Source organism: Plectropomus leopardus, chromosome 17, assembly GCF_008729295.1.
Source record: "Plectropomus leopardus isolate mb chromosome 17, YSFRI_Pleo_2.0, whole genome shotgun sequence".
In the NCBI taxonomy this organism is placed as follows: Eukaryota; Metazoa; Chordata; class Actinopteri; order Perciformes; family Serranidae; genus Plectropomus; species Plectropomus leopardus.
In genome coordinates, this window is record NC_056479.1 from 27,338,803 (window position 1) to 27,359,508 (window position 20,706).

Consider the following 20,706-nt stretch of genomic DNA (forward strand, 5'->3'; position numbering starts at 1 on the left):
ATAGGATTAGAGGGAGGGAGAGGAGAGAGCTCGTTTGCTTTGCGGCATCTTAGTTACTCTGTCTAATTAAAAAGGCTGTCTGGAGACCGGGTGTCTCCAGGCGTCACCCAGCCCAGATCCAGCCCGCGGCAGAGACCAGACCAGTGCATAATGGTGGTGGATGCTGTGTGCCACTCTGCCTGACCCGGTGTGGAAGGAGCAGCGTGACCCAAAACACACTCGCTTTTTATTTTACTGCTCGTTCTGTATCTCCCCGTCTGCCCACTGTGACTCCATTTCTTTTACCGGTTTTTTTTTGTGAAGGGATTGACGCGAGCAGCACACGTGCAGTGGTGGAGTGTAACTAAGAATATTAACTCAAGTACTGTACTAGAGTACAAACTTGAGGTATTTTTCTTGCATGTCACTTTATACTTTCACTCCACTTTCACTTTTACTTCACCATATTTATCTGAATACTGAAGTTACGTTGCAGTTAAGATTTATGTTGCATAAAAAAGCATGAGGAATTTGTATTATATGACGTTTTTCAGTTTTTCTAATGATTTTTTAAAAAATAATGCTGAGGTTTTGGGATGTTTTTTTTCTAAATTTGAGTTTTTTGGGTTTTTTTTTCTGCACTGTGTATTTAATTTAAATACTTTAAGTCCTTTTTTACTGTATATACTTACATTTATATAAGTGTAATTTTCAGTGCAACACTTAAACTTGTCAGTATTTCTGCAGTGTGGTATTAGTTCTTTTACTCAAGTAAAGGATCTAAAAAACTGTTTCCACCACTGTGGACGCACACGAGATCGGGTGCGCACACGAGATCGGGTGCGTGTGCAGCATAGAGATTCGGCAGATGATCCTGATACAGTTGTAACAGTGCAGAGGAAAAAGAACCGGAGGCTGAAGTCCCAGCTGCTTCACAGTTCATCTGAATTATAGATGTCCTCTAAAAGAAATCCCAAAAAAATCCAGGAACAAGTTTTCACACAATGCAGCTGTAGACATGTCACGGTTAACGCGGCACGGTTAGTGTTTATCTCCCGGCGTGTCCATCCATCCCATAAGCATCTCAAACCGTGTATCGAATTTTCAAACTCTTAATAATAGATGTGTTTTCTGTAAATATTTCATGGTCGGCTTACTGAAAACTCATGCCTGTCAGAGATATGGAGGTATCCTGGGGAGGGTGGAGGAGCGGGGGGTATGGGGGAGTGGTGAGGGAGTGAGAGAGAGAGAGAGAGAGAGAGAGTGAAATGTAATAGGCTGGATTTTAACCCCCTCATTCTGCCTTCATCAAGCACTGCGAGTACATATGTTAACTCGTCTCCCTCTCTCCTCCCCCCTCCCTTCCCCGCTCCTGCAGGGCTCTCAGGATTCGACAGGAGGACAGGAGGGATTGGTGGCCCCACCCTTTTCAGCGTTCCCCCCTCCTCCCCCTCCTCAAAACGGGCTTCCAGGGACGGAGTTTGGCCCCGGGGCCATGTTTGGTGCTGGGGGCCAGGGCGCAGCAGAGGTAGGGGCTGGCGCAAATGGAGCCACCACCACTACCACCACCAACAACAACAACGTAAGCAGCACCGTCTTTATACATTTTCTATGTTCAGATGTGTGGGGTTTTAGGCGTTATCTTCTGAGGGAAGATTTTAATTATTTTTATTCAGTAAAATTGCAGTTGTACACATGATAACAGACCTGTTGTATGATTGCTGTTGGTTTTAGAGATTGCATCGCTCCACCACTTTCATCGAGAATGAAACATACTGAATAGCCTTTTTTTTTTATTATTATTATTCATGATCCCCAGAGGATGAATCCAAATGAATATGGTGATCCCCCTGACTTTACATGTAGCACCTCCAGCAGCTGAATTTTTATTTTATATTGTAATAACTTAAATGCTTTAAGATGGATTCCCTTTTTTTAAAAACATATATTCAAGACCCCCAGAGGATGAATCAAAATAACGTTGGTAATCCCCCTGACTTTACATGGAGCACCTCCAGCAGCTACATTTTTATTTGATATTGAAATAACTAATATTGTATGAGATGATCGCCATTGTTTGTTTTTTTTAACTTAAATTAATGATCCCCAGATGTTGAATCATGATCATAATAACATTACATGTGGTGCCTTGAGGAGGTTGACATTTTTAGTTTTATATTTTAATGTCTGATCTGCTATTCGATGGATTGCCATTAGGTTTTTTTAGATATATTTATGATCCCCAGAGGATGAATCCTAATGACTTGGAAGGAAGCACCTCCTGAGGTCGACAGTTATATTTTATATTGTAATATCTTAACTGCTATAAGATGGATTACCATTAATTATTTTACATAATATACTCATGATCATTTTGTTTTTTTAAGTATCAGAGTAGGAATGATCTCAGGGGGGAAACTGTGATTAACGCTGTCGTCAAATGGCAACCAAAGAGAATAATAGAAATAAAGATAAGAAGCATTAAAAAGTTAACTAAAAATATAAAATGAAATAGGCATGAAAATAAAAAATGTAAATAAAAAACCAAAAGAAAATTAGTAAAAATTAAAAATAGTCTTACACAGACATTCGTGGTGCCCAGAGGGTGAATCATAATGGCCCTGGTGCCAGCAGGTGGTCGACATTTTTTTGTGTTTTTAATACTGTTGATGACCAAAAAATTGCCAAAACTAATGAAATCGCCATACATGGTGTTAAGTACTAATTAGTGGCTAATTAGTAAATGTTGGCACTCTAACAAGCTAAATTAAGATGGTTAGCACGTTACACCTGCTGAACATCATCATGAAAGCATTGTCGTTGTGGGCACGGGACTCCCTAAAAACGTCATTCTTCACTTCATTTTATTTGGATTGCCGGATTTTGTGCTCAGCGTTTGCCCCGTTTGCACGTTCATACTTAATAACCTGAGTTCACCTTTGTAAGAATGCATAACAAAAATCCTGACTTTCTTTTTATGGCTCTAAAATCCTGCCAAAACTTAACAGACAAACAAAAAATGATTTACTAACAGTAAATGCAGTTTGTAAATGGAAAACAGAATTAACAAACTAATAAATTTTGTTTTGCAAATACAAAACTTGCCGAACAAACAAACACAACATATTTCTACTACATCATGCTTCTGGAACAAATGTTTGTTTATTAAGTTTTGGCAGGACATTGGCTCCATATTAGGGTGAAATTCATCTGAAAATGTGGGAAGTCTCGTTGCAGTTGCAGACGGGCAGCAGTACAAGAAGCAAATATCAAAGTGCTTCTTCGCAAATCCATGATCACAATCACAGAAAAAAGCATCATCTCTGGTTTAAGTTACACTTAAGTGTGAGGTTTTCTGTGAGTTTAATCTTGGAGTTAATGCAAATATTACGTGAATAAACAACTTTCTAGGTTCCTGTTTTGCTAGTTTATCCAAAGAGTGCAACCCAATGGTGCAGAACATAAGGCACCGCCCTCAAGTACAGTACAAAGATTTTTGGGACCCCCTTGTAAGGACAAGCACCACTGCTAAAGCACGACTGAAGACTCTTAGTCTTGTTATGAAACATAAACACATTTCATTTGAGGTGCAGTCGAGATAATAATGTTTTTTTATGATGTTATCAAGACGGTTCACAAATAGCTTTCTGTGTCATAAACTCTGCATTGTTTTCGTTTGAGTTCTTCTTGCCAAAAATAATTATCATAAGCTGTTTGATCACCTCCACCTCCTCCTCAATCCTTCTTTTCTCTCTCTCTCTCCCACAGGGAAAGACAGAGGAGGCGTCTCAGGGGGAGGCGGGTGTACAGTGCGGCACAGGAGGCGCAGGAGCAGGAGGCTCTGTGGGAGACCCCTCAGAGGCCAAAGGGACCCCGAAACGCCTCCACGTCTCAAACATCCCCTTCCGCTTCCGGGACCCTGACCTCAGGCAGATGTTTGGGGTAAGATGCTGGGAATGTTGTGGGCCTCATTTTTTAATGGGATCAATAAATCAGTCTAGACACCCCGAGGTCCTCAACAGAGGGGCGGGGTTTAGACAGAGAAAAGAGTCAAACTACCATAAAGGAAAGACACTCATGGGTGATCTTTTAGTGCTGGAGGGGGTAATTGACTGCTGTGTGTTAGTGTGTCTGCATGAGTGACGGAGGGCAGAGGAAAAAGGGGACAGAGCGAGCTCACCGCAGAGGGATGGAAGCAAACTCACTGAAATGTGGGAAGTTGTCTTTTGTGTAACAGTGACACCTAGTGTAGAGCAGCGGGAGCTCACGCCGTGTTAGAGACGTCTGCGGTAAAAGACTCAGACGTAAGCATCACGAGACAACTGAAAAATCAATCACATTTTGTTTATATAACACCTTTCAAACTAAGCAAATGCAGTTCAAAGTGCTTTACAGTTTGAAGATACAAAAACAAGAATAACACATGAAATAAGCAAAAAATGGATCTTAAAAAACAGATTAAGTAAAAATCATGGAATTGTGATAGTAAGACACTATATAAGAGCCAGACTAAAAAGATGGGTTTTTAGTTTACATTTAAAAGCAGCTCCTCTCAGATCCTTCAGCACTTTGTTCCAGCATTTATGAGCATAAAGGCTAAAAGCAGAACCACCAAATGTTTTAGTTCTTCTCTGTGGAACAGCTAAAAAGACGAGTCGGAGGATCTTAAGGGCCTTTGTGGTTCATCAACTAAAAGCATCTCTAAGATGCAGTCTGGTGTAAGGCCATGCAGCACCTTATCAACTAGTAAAAGCATTTTAAAATCAATGCAGAAACTAAGAGGCAGCCAGTATAAAGTCTTTAAAACAGGCGTAGTATGTGCTTTCCTGCTGATTTTAGTGAGACTTTGTGCTGCAGAATTCTGAATTATTTGTAGCTGATAGAAAGGAGAGCATTATTGTACTCCAGCCTGCTGGTTATGAAAGTATGCATTAGAAACTGCCTGCTGTTTTTATGGTACAGCGTATATGTGGTTTAAAATCAAAATCAGAAATAAATATGGCTCTTAGATTTCTTGCCTCTTGGCTCGGGGTTTTGGTATTAAGTTGGGAGGGCAGTTTCTCTCTTTGAGCCTTTGAAACAATAACCAGTACCTCTGCTTTGTCCTGGTAAAGCCGTAAAAAGTTCTGGCCTTAATATCTAAAATATGCTTAAAACATGAGTCAGTTGGCTAAAAGATGTCAGTGACTGCCTTGTTTGCTTTTTTACATTTGCTTATATCTTCCTTCTAATTTATTTGCAGCAATATGGGAAGATTCTGGATGTGGAGATTATTTTCAATGAGAGGGGTTCAAAGGTAAGTGCACCAGAGGACATTTTATTCTCTGAAAAACTGCGCTTTAATTCTTCCTGACTGAATTCCCACGTGCATGTTTGATCTTTCTCTGTAAATGTGACACTTTGTGATGTGATACCAGCAGATCACACAGGGAATCATTGTTATGAAACTCCAATTATCTCCCCAACAAATCTGTAATGGAAACCCGCCTAGTGTGACTCTGTGACTCTTAAGGCTGATAATCCTTGCTTTTCCTCGACTCTGGCTGCTTACTTTAGAGATATGGATTTAATTAAATATGTGAAGATTTATGTGAAGCAAATGCATACTGGATTCTCCACAATCCCTCATGATGTGCCCCTCACTCAGCACCAGCCTCTCTAACCTCTGCCGTGTACCACAGGGTTTCGGCTTTGTGACATTTGAGACCAGCGCGGACGCAGAGAAAGCCAGAGAAAAGCTCCACGGCACTTTGGTGGAGGGTCGTAAGATTGAGGTAATTTCCCTCTGTCTCTCTCTCCTTTCTTCTCTTGTCTTCTTTCTGTACTCCCATCGTAATTCTGCTTGATCACTGACTGCTAGCTAGCTCCCATGCTCCCTTTAGTGATATGCTCTGATGCAGCCCACTGGTATCCCACTCCCCGGTCCTCTGCAGTATGTTCATTTTTAAATTCCAAAAGACTTGTTTCCTCCTTTGTTGTTTTTGTGGTGGGAATGATTGGGGGTGCAAGAACACTACATAAGGCATGCTGGGTTTTTTTTTTTCCTCTGCAGCTTTTTATTTTTTTCGCATTAAGCTGTTGCCTCTTCACCTTTGTGTTGTTTTTTTTCCACTGATGCGCAACTTGTAGCCACACTGATGTTACAACTTTTTTCCGCAACATTGGAATGATGTTTGTGTCGTTGGCACCGGAGGGCACGAGAGGAACGCAGCGAAAGGATGATGCATGGCAGATTGCTGTCAGATGCTCTTATTTTCTTCCCCTAGTGTAGAAATCCTTCTGTGTTCCCCTCTCCCGGTGCTGTGGCTAAGTGGTTGTGACAAGCTTATGGCTCCTGGTGCAACAGCAGCATGCTGGGAATCACAGCAACACTGACGCATGTTCACTTGATGGAAGTCTGGATTCTTACCAAAGATCTGTGCACTTGAGTTTTTTACGTGTGAAGTCTTTGTGTGCTCAGGTTTTGATTTATGAATATTGTTTTAACTGAAGCATGACGCAGTTTTTCTTTGTTTTAATTGGGGCGTCAATCAGCCAGTTGTTGGATCTTTGACCTTGCTGTAAGCCGGGATTTCTGCATGGGCTTACTGTGGTGATTTCCTCGTAGTGTGTGTGTGTGTTTGTGCGTGCGTGTGTGTGTGTGGGTGAGTCAGTTCCTGCATGATGGATGAGGCCGGCTGGACCCTTTTTAGCTCTCTCAGTTCTGCTGCAGTGTGGTCGAGAATGAAAGACAGCCACCTGCATCCACCGGTACAACATACTCCCTCCGCCACCTCCACCTTCAGTCAATCAGCAAGCTGAATGGATACTGATGGAGCCAATTTACCCCTGCATCAGTGCTGTGTTCAGTCAACAACCCGTGTCCTCCCTGCTTTAACCTCTGTTTCTCTCTTCTGCATGACATCAGTCACTTGTATTAATCAGCGAGCAGTTTGTCGTCACTTTGCATGTTGTACTCCAGCAGTGGTGTCGGGCTGTAGCGAGTCATGCCTCGGCTGCATGGTGTCCCAGCAGCAGGAGTCCGTAGACTGCGTGTCTTTCTGTCTGTTTATGGTTGCATGGGGGTTTGAAGAGACAAAAGGCTGGCGCAGGACAAATCGCGGATTTGTGTTTATTCATTCTTTCAACGGAGGAGAAACATTTCTATTTGAGGCAATGCCATCTGGCAATGCTCCTTTCTTGCAGATGTTGCTGTGTTAGTCTCGCTTTAACTGGTCGTATCATTTCAGAGTTTGATGAACTATGTTTTTAGAGATGGCAGAAAAATAGTCATCATGTGTTTGTGTAATAATTCAGAAACTCTGAAATATAGGCCTCCTGTATACCATGGTGATGCATTAATATTTAACTGTTGTTGTGTGTTACTCTGCAGCTCACTGGCATGAGTTAAGTTGATGTAGGCTGCATGGTTGGTATTTTAGTTTGGAAATACGTAGCGTAACTGAGGCAGTACTGCAGACAGCTGGATGTTTTTTTTCTTGCATGTTTTTTCTGTACGGTTACTTGCTGAATTAGTTTTGGTGATGGGACTGTTGAAAGAATACTTTACCCACAGAATGACCCTTTGTATGTCAATTACTCACTCCGTGCTTTGTTGAATTTGTGAAGAAAACTTTTTTCTTGCATGCCTCCACAATGCATGGAGAATCCCAAAAAAAACCAAAAAAAAGTGTTTCCAACAAAATTATGAGCAAAAGCAGCGTCTCAATGAAGAGGTTGCAGTCTTTTAAACCTGCACGTCTCCAGGGACGCTTCTTGAGGATCTTTTTACTGATGCGTTTTTAATCGTGATGTTTTAAGGAAAATGTATGTGTTTGGGAAGTACTTTGCATATGACTAGATAACTGAAACTTTGATTAAACTGCACAGGTTGACTGAGATTCTTTTAACTGATGTTTTGATGTAGTTGAGCTGTTGTTAAATGTGGACCCTGTTGACTCCTTTTTATTAAGAATGCCATTTTACAGAGTCTTTCTGGAGTCTTTATTCACCATGGAGGCGAGAACAACAACGTTTTTTTCACTATTTTAGCCTAACATGTGGTGAGTAACTTTAACACAAGTGGTCATTTTGTGGGTGAAGTATTCCTTTAACTTATTTGTTCAGTTAGCATGAAATCAGTTGCACCCGGGTGCCTCCAAGTCTTCCTCCATTCACTGAGAAGAGGCTGAAATCTTAGTTTTCAGAGTGTTTTTTGACTGATTTATAAAGGTATGCTGCTGACATTTCTCATTCTTAGTGCATGCTGATGGGAGTCGGTTAGAAGTTATTCTCATAGCTTAGCTGCCCCGTAGCGTGCATGTGTGTTGCCATTATTAAAGAGAATTGTTGTGCTTACAGTTACACTGTACTTCTCTTTGTCTGAAATAAAACTCTGCGCTTTGAAGAAGTCAGTTTCCTGTGTGCTTCCAATGTATCCATGTAAGTGGCCCAACTACAGTTCACTTTGTCTCTACCTGCCTCTGTGATCCCATCTCATCACCATCCCCTCTATATATAGACTATAGAGTCCTATAGGCCTATATATAGGTGTGACCGTGTGTATCTAAGTATGCACTCACAGACCTCAGTGCATCTCCACCCACTCACGGCTGTCCCTGTGATTGTGTTTGTGCTCTAACATAAATGGTTGAACAGTTCTCACTCATAACATGTCCCTGCCTCGGGCGGTAACATTTTTGCTGTCATTGACTTGTGTTACTTTGACTGTAGGACGCCCTACTCTTGCTAATGATGGAGACATTGGACAGATTCCAAACCATCCAGTCACATGCTGTATGTCACATATTTCATGCTGAAGCTGCAGTCGCTGACTGTACAGGAAGGGCAGTAGGGTCCCTGCATGGTCTCATTTGCGCAGCGGCAAACTTTGAAAAGGAAATTGCTAAGTTTGTGCTGGTGCACAGCATAAACTTAATGAAATAATAATTCAGTCTGTTATTGCACCAGCTGAGCTTCTTGCTGATAAGTGAGTCCAGCTCAGCATGACTAACTGATCACCTGGGGCCAGTGGCACCGATAGGGCGTATGCATGATCCGAAGCAGTCAGTGGTAACTTTGTGTTCTAAGTACGACTAACAGTAGCCACTTTTACACAAAGATTGTGCTATAAAGCGGCAACAAAGTCTCCCTTTTATACCGCCTCTGCACTTTAACGCAGAACCAAACGATGGCGGCATCATTCCCCTCCGGTGTGTGATTATACACGGCATCCTGCGATCAAAGCAGGCATGAACTACAACAAACAAACTATACAACAAAACAGTATCACATTATGCATAATATAATTACAAAATACAAAATATAATTTAATGTATCCTAGCAATCTATCTGATAAAAGCAAAAGACCAACTTAACAGTTAGGACTTGGCTCAGCAAAGACCGCTGGCTCCAGGTGGTCATACAGAAGAAAACTCTTTCTTTCAGGTGACACACCTTTAATGGTTCTTTACACTTTTTCCCAAAGGTGGAAAATTCAGAGGTCAAGATGCAAAGTGACTATTAAAATTATAATTAATTATCACATCTGAATCCTTGACAAAAATGAAACCCTGTGAAACCTTAATCAAATTAATCAGATTTCTTTCAAAAAAAATGAGGAGAAAGCATTAAATAACTAAACAACACAAGGCCCAATAAACAGAAAGAAAATGGCAAAAAGATGCAAGAAAATTACCTGAAAAATAATCAAGTTTTTTTTTAAAGAGGGAAAACAAAAGTAAACAAGAAAATGACTTGGGAAAAAAAGTGCAAAAAATTATATTATTATAGAAAAAAAAATATTTTCTGGACATTTTCCCCTGTTTTTTAAATCATTTTCTTTTAATTATCTTCCCTTTTTAAAAATTAATTTTCAATTCATTATCTTTATCACCTTTTATTAACTTCTTGCAATTTGTGGGACATTTCTTCTCAAGTAGGTCATTGCCTTTTTCCGCATTTTTTTTTTAAAGAAATCAAACCAATTTGCTTCTGTTTCAAAGGGTCAGTCAGCGCTAATTAACCATTACTGTTCAAAGAGTGTGCCGGTGTCCCTTGTTTTACAGCGACCCTCTGACTGAGTAGCTTTCTGGTCTGCTTGCTGTAGATTAGCCACAGCGGGAACTACAGTGTGAGAGGGCTAACAAGGACAAAAACACAGCAGTTTGTACACATCAGTGGTTCCAGCCACAGAGACCATGCTAAAACCCTACAGACTCCCATCACTAACCCCTGCTCTGAAGATGTGTGTTTGCAGTTGATCTGAGTGCTCTGGGAAGTGACTGCTCCTCCGCAGCGCAGAGTTTTAGTCAGACATTTGAACAGAATAGAGCAGAAAAGCTGAGGTGTGTGTGTGTGTGTGTGTGTGTGTGTGTGTGTGTGTGTGTGTGTGTGTGTGTGTGTGTGTGTGTCACAGGCGGTGCAGCTCTGCATGCAAAGAGGGGGGGGAGTATTGAGTAATCACCATCAGTGCATGGATGTGTGCGGTGAAAAGGATGCCTGTGGTTCTGCATGTCTGACCATGCACATCCTCACCAACCAGTGCTGCCGCCACACACGCTGCTCGGTGGGACACAGTTGGCCTTCAGCTCACTTCGGCCTGAGCCTCAAATCAGTCATTTCCATAAACATTACGAACCTTTGGATGGTTGTATTCATGTTGAAATGTGAGTTGTCGGGTGATGGCCGGAGGTGAAGGCTTACGAGCTGCTTGTGTCCCAGTGTCATAGACGACCCCTCCTCTCCCCCCTCGGCTTTGGATTTCCTGTTTTGTTATTGGAACTTTCTGTTACTGCATGATTTAATCAGATTAATGAATGAAAAGTGCGAGTATCCGTGTGCGCTTGCTTTGTACAAACGTAGAAAGAAAAGGGGAAAGAGTTTTCACTTTGCCCTTTCAAACCTTCTGTCTTTCTTTGTGTCGACTCCACTCTCTTTCTCTGCGTCATCCCTTCATTCTCCTGTTGCCAGTCGACTTTCTGTCATTTTGTGTTTAATTTGAAAAATCTTTAGCTGTTTTTTTCTAACTTGAACCTCCTGTCATCTCTGTCTGCCTTATTTTGTTTCCATTTATTGTTTTGTTTTTCAATTCTCTGTCTTATTTTTATTGTTTGACTATCAAACAAACTTCAGTATGTTATTTTGTGGTGACTGGAAAAAAACTGGAAGTTACAGCCACTCTAAACACATGCTCTTCTCTTGTGGCCTAACCTTACCGCACAAGAGTCCTTTTTTCCTAACCAAAATCCGTCCAATTCTCCTTTTGACTGTAACAGACCCAGACAGTGTTAAACCAACTTTTTACTGTTCTGCTCTTATAAAGGAGGGTGGTGTGCTTTTGTGTCTGCTCTTCTTCTTTTCCTTGGAAGTGTTTCAATTCGCTGCATCTCAGTACAGGCGACTTTTTGGGGGGTTAAGGCAATGTTGCCCCATGTTTCCGTTCTCCAGAGCCCCTTTCCCAAAGCAGAAAAAACACTAACACTCAGTAACGTCTGACTTTTTTTATTTAATGGGAAAAGTTACAATTGGCTTTCATTCCTGTGACAAATATCTCGCTGTAATCATAGGAATTTATCAGCTCCACCTCTGATTGACTTCTGTTGGCGGTAATATAAATATTACACTGAGGTGGACCCGCTAATTTTAGTTAATTTAGTTAATTTTGAATATATACCCTTCGGATACTGATTGTATCACACTCTCGGAGCGTAGAGCATGCTTTAAGTACAGAGGGAGCAGCAGAACGTCAATACAACAAGATAATTTATACTCACTGTTTGCGGTGAACATTTCTCTTTGTTAGGGTAACGTTTTGTTAGTTTACTAGCTTAAGTCGACATCATTTTCATAGAAACAAAACCTTCATGTAGTTCGTCAAAAAAGTGCTCCCCAGCATGCGACCACCACTTTTCTGCTAAAGGAAATAGCTTTATGGACACAGGTTTTAACATTTTCACTGGTCTCCATGCTTCTTTCTGCTGTTTACTAACCTTTTCCCGACCGGTCCGTGACATTGAACTTGACACACATAGAAAGACAAAAACTTGTCTGCTGTAGAGACGTGTACACAGGTCTGACCTACTTGCAAATGGGAAAGCAGTTAATATTTTTACAGGTTTTCCGTGTTTAGGAAACCACCCACACACGTTAATTTTGGTGAAAAAATAATCTAGAGCACCGAACACCTCCCTGTCACTGGTCTGATTGCTGTAATGATGCTCTGAGCTCCGTTAAGCATCGAGAGCAAACATCCTCTCTCCCTTTCCCTCCTCTTTCTTCTCTCTTGTATTCTGAGCTGTAACACTGCTGCTGTCAGGTTTTTGTTTCACATGGGGCGAGGAGGAGGAGGAGGAGGAGGAGGAAGAGGAGGAGGAGGAGGGGAGGCATTTAGGTTTTTTTTGTTTCTATTATTTGTTCCTTTATTTATTATATTTTTTCTGTTTCCCTGACGACTTCTGTGTGTTGTTGTCAGTCTCCACGTAACCACTCGCTGTTTCTACGGCAACGGTAAGTTGTGTACAAACATCTATTACTGAACTGACCCCCCCCCCCCCCCTTTCCCCACCCCACCCCTGAAAATGGGCATTTGATACAGCAATATGTACAGTCAAATTAAAGTCTTTGCATTTCTGTGAATCAGCTGATGTGAGAGGCCCACGCAGCCCTGCGGAGCTGCCATGTTATGTAATTTTTGCACAGTATCACAGGCACACTCACAGACAGACACAATATCTTTCAACAGATTGAACCTTTTAGCAGTAATCTTTTCTCCACATGAGCGGTTAAAGCACCCACCATGTCATTAACACCTCACTGGGAATGACCGAACGTAATCACCCTCCTCTATGCAATGACACGGCTCTCCACAATCCATCTGATTAATTCTCCATTTGGACTCGATGTATATAGTGTTCATTTTCCTGATTAATAAAAAAAAAAGAAATCAACAGAAATGATATGAAGCTTTGCTCCCTGTTGCTGCCTTCGATTGCTTTGAGTGAATGCAGGCCCCCCCTCCCCCGAGCTGCAGGGCACATAACACAACGCTCTGGTTTTGAATTTTTTTTATTTTTATTTTATATTGACCCGCCTGCTTTTAGCTCAGCGTACATCTGTCAGATATTTGCCAATTGGACTCAGTTTGCATTTAGAAAAATATGCGTTGAGACAACACAGGTTCAGACGTGGAGTTTATCCAGGCTTTGAGCTAACGTAGAAATGTTCAACATGTGGCACACCATTTTGCAGTCGAAGAATGCCCTGACCACAGAAACAGAACGAGTGTAGAGCGGACATTCGCTGCCGTGCGCCACGGAGCTTCAGTGTTTCGTGAGAGAGAGCTGGTGCTGCTCACACCGACACAGAAATGACTCGACTCTGTCAATAAACCATCTATATATGTATGTGTGTGTGTGTGTGTGTGTGTGTGTGTGTGTGTGTGTGTGTGTGTGGCACAGAAAAGAATATCTGAAGCCTAAATTGAAAACCGAATACTTACCCGATTTATGAATACTCAAATAGCCAAACATATGGGCCCAGCCTCATTCGGTACCTCTTTTCGGTTTTGGTTAGTCGTGGTTACCATGGTTACAAAGTAGACGTAAAACATACATGTAGTGAAGAAGAAGTTGTGTGATTGAACAACAAAAACGTTGCATGAATGCCTTTAGCTCTGTTTCACACTGGCAGTTTTTAGCCTCAAGTTTAGTTGTTTTTTTAAGGAGAAGCCCACTGACTGCCAACCCCATAGCATTATAAACGAAATCTGTTATTATTATTGTTATTATAGCCAATTCTTCTGCACTAGTCAAATGACCGCAGCAAAAAGTCTAATGTCCGTTCTATTCTCGTCGTATTTCAGTGGCCATGACGTTCCACACGAACATACCAGTACTACAAAAACAAAACAAAATCTTTTTGCAGTACCACTAAAGCTTCAACTGCTCAATTTTTGATTTATTTGAAAATAAAAGAAACCATTGTTGCCGCTGTTGTGTAACCATATGCATTTCTGAACCGATATGGGGTTTACCTTACTGTGTTTTTGGGTCTCTATTATGCTGCCTTTTTGTTTTTCTCTTTTTGGTTTGGTTTTCTTGTAGTGGATTGTCTGTGTACCAGTAGTCGTAGTCGTAGTCGTAGTGTACTGGTCTTAGTTTGTGACACACAGTTCTAATGCCTGGCATAGTGTCTCATGTTTATTTGATTTCTCTCCTTTTTTGGGAATGAGGACTGCTCTCTCTCTCTCTCTCACTCTCTCTCCCTCTCTCTCTCTCTCTCTCTCTCTCTGTTCCCTCCATCCTTTGGTGCTCTGTTTCTCAACCCACCACACATAATGAGATTTTCAGGAGAATGGTCACCAAACCTAATTGCTTTATTTGAATGATGCACCTTGGGATATATGTTTTGTTTTCAACAGTACTTGTTATTAGTTTATTTTTGTGTTGCTCATGTAAACTTTCTCCCTTTTTTTCTCTTTCTCTTCACTCCATCTTTATGTTCTCCTGTTTTTTTATTTTTGTATATGGACTGGCTCTGTCTCTTTATTCTCACCTGCATCCCGTCCTCTTAACTTACCCGTCCCATCTTTGTCTCGTACGTGTTCGATGTGGGAGTGCTGCGATTGTTTTTTGATTGGTCTCTATGCTGCATCCGACGCTTGCTGATTGGCTGAATTTTTTACTTTTTTTTTGGTTTGTTACTCACTCTTGGTCATGTGTTGCGCCCATATTTGGCTGCGTGTAATTTCTGTGTTATATGATTATTAATTTTGTCAAACAAATGTTTTTGCACCCCCTCTTTCTCTCCCTTGTATTTTGTTTTTTGAATATTTCTTTTTAGGTATGTAAACCCCACAAGTTTGGTTTCATATGGAAATGTGACTTGATTGTGTCCTGGTTTATTGCTCAGGCCGGACTGGGAGGGCAAAAGTGGGATGAGAAAAGCTGAATGTTTTATTAATTATTATTAACACTTTGCCTTCCATATTCTGTTGATTTGCATGTGTTCCTGTCAAACGTTTACCCAATTTCATCGATTGCACATAACACAAACACAAGTTTATATACACTACAGACACAGAGCCAACATTTACATACGCAAAACCAGGTCCAGTCGAAACTCCTTAACTTAGACCCTTAAGCGTATGCTCATGCTCACGCACACGCCACAAACACCTTTAAACACCAGGGACCGTTCCTCATCAGATTAAAAGTTATGTTTTACCTCCCAAAATTAACTAAAATATGTTTTATATGAAAATTGTATGAAGGTAGGAAAACATGCTGCATCTTTACCTATGGAAAATATAGTTTATATTATTATTATTATTATTATGTTTATTATTATTATTATTATTATTATTATTATTTATTATTATTTACTATTATTATTTCATTGTGGTGAAACATTAATAAGTTAATGTTGAAAACTGGTACAATTTTTTTATTTTACAAATATTTGTCGGGATTCTGGACACCCAGTTTGAAACTGGGACGATCCCAGATGCTAATTTGCATTTCCAAGAATGGCGAATGCGTGGCCCGTCCTACTCTCCCTCTAATTGGCTCGTACTCGTTACCTTCGTTGGTTGGATTGGTTAGGTTTGAGTTAGATTAGGTAGTGAGGGCAGGGCTTTGCGACATGACGAATATATAATATTTGATGACATAAAAAGTTTGTCATTTCATATTATGCTGTATCGTTTATTTCGTTAACGTCATCAGCACCAAGAAAAAGGACAGTCTAACTTAATGAGTGTTAGTGGCGGTAGTGCGAGCAGGTTTGTGCGCCGACTCTTTAGTCACATTCTGTGACCACGAAACATCAGAGCGACTCGCAAACATCAGTAATATATGAACCGGAGAGCTGTTAGTTTGTTTTCAGCTTGCAGTGGATGAATCCTCATACCGCGGTTACAGTTTAACTTCCTGCTCAGTATTTTATTTAACTTTATTTATGGCAGCAGTTACTTTATCTGTAACTGTAGTTCAGTTAATAATTTTGTTTTTTAATAGTTTACAGTAGTTAAGAGGGGATTTTTAAAAATTGACATATATATCATGTATTGTGATACAGCCTATAAATATTGTGGTAATATTTTAAAGCCATATCGCCGAGCCCTAGATTAGAGTAAGAACATAAGATAAGCCAGTCAGAGGCAAAGTGAGGTGAATACGGGCGGTTCATGCCTCGCCATCTTTGGAAAAGCAAATTTGCGCCCCAGACAAACCGAGATGTCTGGTCAATCTACTCTAACTTCCTCATTACCATTAACAGCCACTAGTCAACATAAAACTTCCTACAAAACTTCTCTGCGACACATTAAAATGTTGACATTAATTGGTTCATTGACCCATTTACATTTCAAAACGTCTCCACACCCGCGGACAGCCGTGTCCCATAGCTAGCCCTGCTAGGCTAATTGAATCATTTGCCAGTGACCTTGTCATTTGAAATGAGGGAAAAGTGAAGTAAACCTGATTTCCATTTGAATGAAGCTCTGCAGATAAAGAACATGACTCACTGAGAGAGGCGCTGCAAACGGCAGTCGAGGCCTTAATGGTCTCCTAAATGGGAGCGCGGCGTCGGTGTGCGCGCACACACAAGCACCCTCATTCCTCGGTCGCTGTCCTTCTTTGTCTCTCCCCTCATCTCGTCAAAAGGTCGTTAATCTTTAGCTCCCCGCACAGTCAGACGCAGAGCTTCACCACCACACCGGGACAGTTTGGGTTATTACAGAGAGCTACAATCTCCTTCTCTTAAAACCCATCAAAGGAAGATGAGGATAGATCAAGGGAGCGGAGTGTGAGCCTTTGAAGCTCAGAGAGGAGATTATCAGCCATCTTGGATTGAAAGCCGAAGCATTAGACTGAAATGTCAGCCAGCATGCGCAGAACATGCACTCACACACCGAAAAAAAAAAACTTTCATCTGTGCATGCCAAAAAAAAAAAAAAAAAAAGTACAGCTCGGTTTCTGTCGCTGTGCCTCCACCTCCCTTTATGTGCAGTCACAGCTGCAACATAACCAATGTCACCCGTGGCAGCTTTTACATCTCTCCTCACAATGAGTCACCAAATCTCTACTGGGCAACTCACTTTTAATTGCATGATGACTAAAAATCCCCCTAACAGCCCCTGACCACCGTTACACCGTTACACACAGACACTGAGAGAGTCGGTGGCCATGTCAGGAGGAACATTATTCCACAGTGACTGCATTTACACGCACACTAATATTCTGCCACGATTCAAAGTATCACAATATTACAAATTCAATGCAGATCGTGTAAACAGCATATTACATTTGGATATTCTGAATTCATCCATATTATTAATGTAGCATTTTTAGGTTAAGACGTGTGAGGAATGCCGGTATTATTCAGGTTTTGAGAGCAGTCTTTGGACATGTTTACAGTGCATTTGGAGGATGCATGTCAGCATTAGTTCAGCGCATAGAGAACTTATTCAGAACATTTACATGCACTGGCTGGGGTGTGACTTTTTAATTTAAAATAAATATAAAATATGACCTGTTTTTTAGTTGTAAGTTTCTTACCGAAGTCAAAATTAAAAATATAAGTCCCTCCTCAGTGTTGACATTTTTGTAAAGCCTTACCTGTTTTGCTGCACTCCTTCCCTCACTCATAAGTAACAAACTGTCCCTAACTCTGACCACCGAGAGAGGCGGGCACAGTGATGAGGAGCACGTGCAGAAAACCTCGTCCAGTTTAAGTCCAACTTTACATGATTGAACTGTTCAACTTCCACTCGAATTATTGATGTGTTAGTCTGATTTAGAGAAATTCCATTTAGATTTCAGTCGGACTGACATGTATACATGCATTTCAAAAGACCAGTTTTCATCAGAATAACACAATAATTCGACTCCTTTTAACAGCATATAAACAAACTTACTGCCGCCCCTCCAACACGTGAAGGGAAGAAGGAGGCTAATCGAACGATTGGTGGTGAAAAACTTTAAAAAGTCCACAAAGAAGCGAAATGGCACAGCTGAGGGCACTCGTTAATCAGAGTATGCACGGCTGCATGCAAATTAAATAATTAGTGGAATATTAATCTTCACCGCTGTAAACAGCTCAGTATGAATATTGTCTTTTTGGAATAAGAGAAAAAACTGAATATTTTGTGCATGTAAATGTAGTCAGCGATCACACTGACTTTAAGATTTCAGCCTGTTTATTTTTTTATTCTCTTTTTCATCCTGCAGAAGTAGATTGATTTTGTGTGCAGTATAATGATGCAAGTGTGCATTTTCACAGTGAAAACAAGCTCATGTAACAGAATAATCAGGAGGAAATGTAAAATAGATGTTGGCACAAGTAAATGGACCAGAACTCAACAAAATGGCACCAGTATTCACATTTAATGACCCAGTAACAGCAGACGCACACAGATAATAACGATGTCGGAGATGCGCCGAAAAGTACAACAAATGGAGGCACATAACAGACATACTGAATATAATTCTACTGTAAAAACAACACATACATATCAGCTTTGTGTTGTGCATTTTTGTTGTTCAGTTCCCTGTGTGTAGATGTTGTGTCTGTCTCTCTGACCGTCTGCTCCTCCGTCCCCAGGTGAATAACGCCACCGCCAGGGTGATGACCAACAAGAAAATGGTCAGCCCCTACCCTAACGGAGAGGCTCTCAGCACACTGCCTTACGGTAACAACCACACACACACAAACACACACACACAAACACACACACACACAAACACACACACTAACAATGAAGCGTGGCCCGCCTAATAATCCAAACAGCAAAGGTACACACAGGGAGAGGCACGTAAAACACACATCCTCAGTGTTTCCCCCCTGCAGGCTCTGCTGCAGACAGCGTTACGTAAGGCCGTCAGCAAACCAATTTCATGCAGTTTATTTTAGTTCCATTATTTTTGCTACGTCCTGCCAGCCGTGATATCAGCTGACTTTAAAATGTCAGCGTCTCCTGATCAACCAAATGAGGAGTGTGCAACAAAGTAAGCTTTAATTAGATGTTAAGAAAAAATTCAGCCCCTCGTGTTTTTAAAATACGTTTATTGGGTTTTTTTAAGCTTGTGGCCCTGAAGCAGGGAAGTAAATACTTTTTTGAGTTTTAAGAATGAATATATCTTTATTTTGAACATGTAAAAAAACAGCAACACAAATCGCAAAAAACGAAAACAAATAGTCACAAAAGATGGTCTATACAAAACCTATACATCAGTGTCAATAACACACACTTAAGCTACTTAATCTAATCCAAATCTGTTTATAAAATATGCAATTTATCAACTTAAGTCCTCCTAGTTAATATTTCTCAGCAGAACGAAGAATATTTCACTATAATTTTGCATGTAGCTGTAATGACACAGCATTTGTCTGCAATTCTAACTTCTCATTTAAGGACTTTGTTTTAAATTATTACAACCTTGTTTACTATATTACTACATTAAAGTGTGTTTCAAACCATTTATTAAATGTTTATATCAGATTTGGTTATATTAGAATTTCTTGCTGTCCGTCATTTTCGATGGATAGGCTTGAAATTTCTCCATAATGTATCCATACCCATAATTTTAAAAGTAATTATGACATATTTGATAGCATTTAATTTTCATTATTTAATTAATTAATTTGCAGGACAAGCTTATAGATATTGCATTTATAAGCAGAGCTGTACTGCTATTTAAGCACCACAGCACACTTACAGATCAAAAATAAGACAATTGCAAATTAAAATGCACATGACAACAGACGGCCTTCAGATTTTTCTGCCACTGTTTAAAAAAATTTAGTCAGTGATGGAAAATATACGGTTAATGCAACCGCTAGTTTCTAGATAGGCAGGGTTAAAATAAAGTGTTGACCTGCAACGTCCTTACTGGTCATCAGTTTGCTCCTTTGTCCCCTCTGCAGGACGGGGCTGTGCAGCATTTCGGTGTAGTTTAGAGTCGAGTAGAGTTGCAGAGGGAATCTGTCTTAAGAAAACAAGGTAGCGCTCTGTTTGGTCGCCTCAGAAACAGAAGCAGTTATCACGATCAATTTTTAAAGAAACGCTGCTCTGTGGTGCTCGATTATTGTCCCGTTTCTCCTCCTCTGTAGCTGTGATTAAACTGCTCTTTAGATACAGAGTAAACTGTCAGTGGTGCTGGAGGTGTGTTTAAAATGTGTTAATGTATATGAAAACACCCCGAAAGTGCAGCAGACATACAGGATTTTATGTTCTTTGTAAACTGACCATATTAATGAAGCGCCCTTCTCCTCTGTGTGACGATCAGCGGGGTGGAAATTGAGTCCGATGGTGGGGGCCGTGTACGGACCGGAGCTCTATGCAGGTAAGGCCACTCTCCATCTCCCTCACCCGCACTACAATCTGTCTCCACAGCCTACTTTACATTTTAATCACATTCCAATCTTTAATATATATTAATGCACTGCTTGCTTAGCATTTCTCCTCACTGACACTTTTATTGATATCAAGCCCTCGAGGCTGGAGTCAGTCATATTCTCCTGCTCTCTGTGCTCTTTCTTTTCTCCTTAATTCATCATTCACCTTTTTTTTTTTTTACATCCAGGGTTTGTACGGTCATGAAAAACCTGGGAAACGTCATGGAATTTGCAAATAGCAATTACCAGGCCTGGAGGAGTTTGTTTCACAAACCTGAATAATAATACATGATGTGTTCAAGGACTGGCAAAAAAATTGACAACCCAAAGATGATTTCTATTTTTACTTCT

General features: G+C 40.7%; 1 protein-coding gene across 6 annotated transcripts in view; it reads left to right on the top strand.

Moving 5' to 3' along the window:
• Positions 1-20,706, top strand: part of LOC121956085 (RNA binding protein fox-1 homolog 2-like) — a 67,662-nt gene that overhangs the window by 35,206 nt on the left and 11,750 nt on the right. For all 6 annotated transcript variants that reach the window (XM_042504176.1, XM_042504177.1, XM_042504181.1 and 3 more), the window contains 6 exons: positions 1,358-1,561; positions 3,748-3,921; positions 5,222-5,275; positions 5,661-5,753; positions 18,562-18,649; positions 20,247-20,303. In XM_042504176.1, coding sequence (XP_042360110.1) covers positions 1,358-1,561; positions 3,748-3,921; positions 5,222-5,275; positions 5,661-5,753; positions 18,562-18,649; positions 20,247-20,303 — 670 coding nt within the window. The remainder of the gene's footprint in view (positions 1-1,357; positions 1,562-3,747; positions 3,922-5,221; positions 5,276-5,660; positions 5,754-18,561; positions 18,650-20,246; positions 20,304-20,706) is intronic.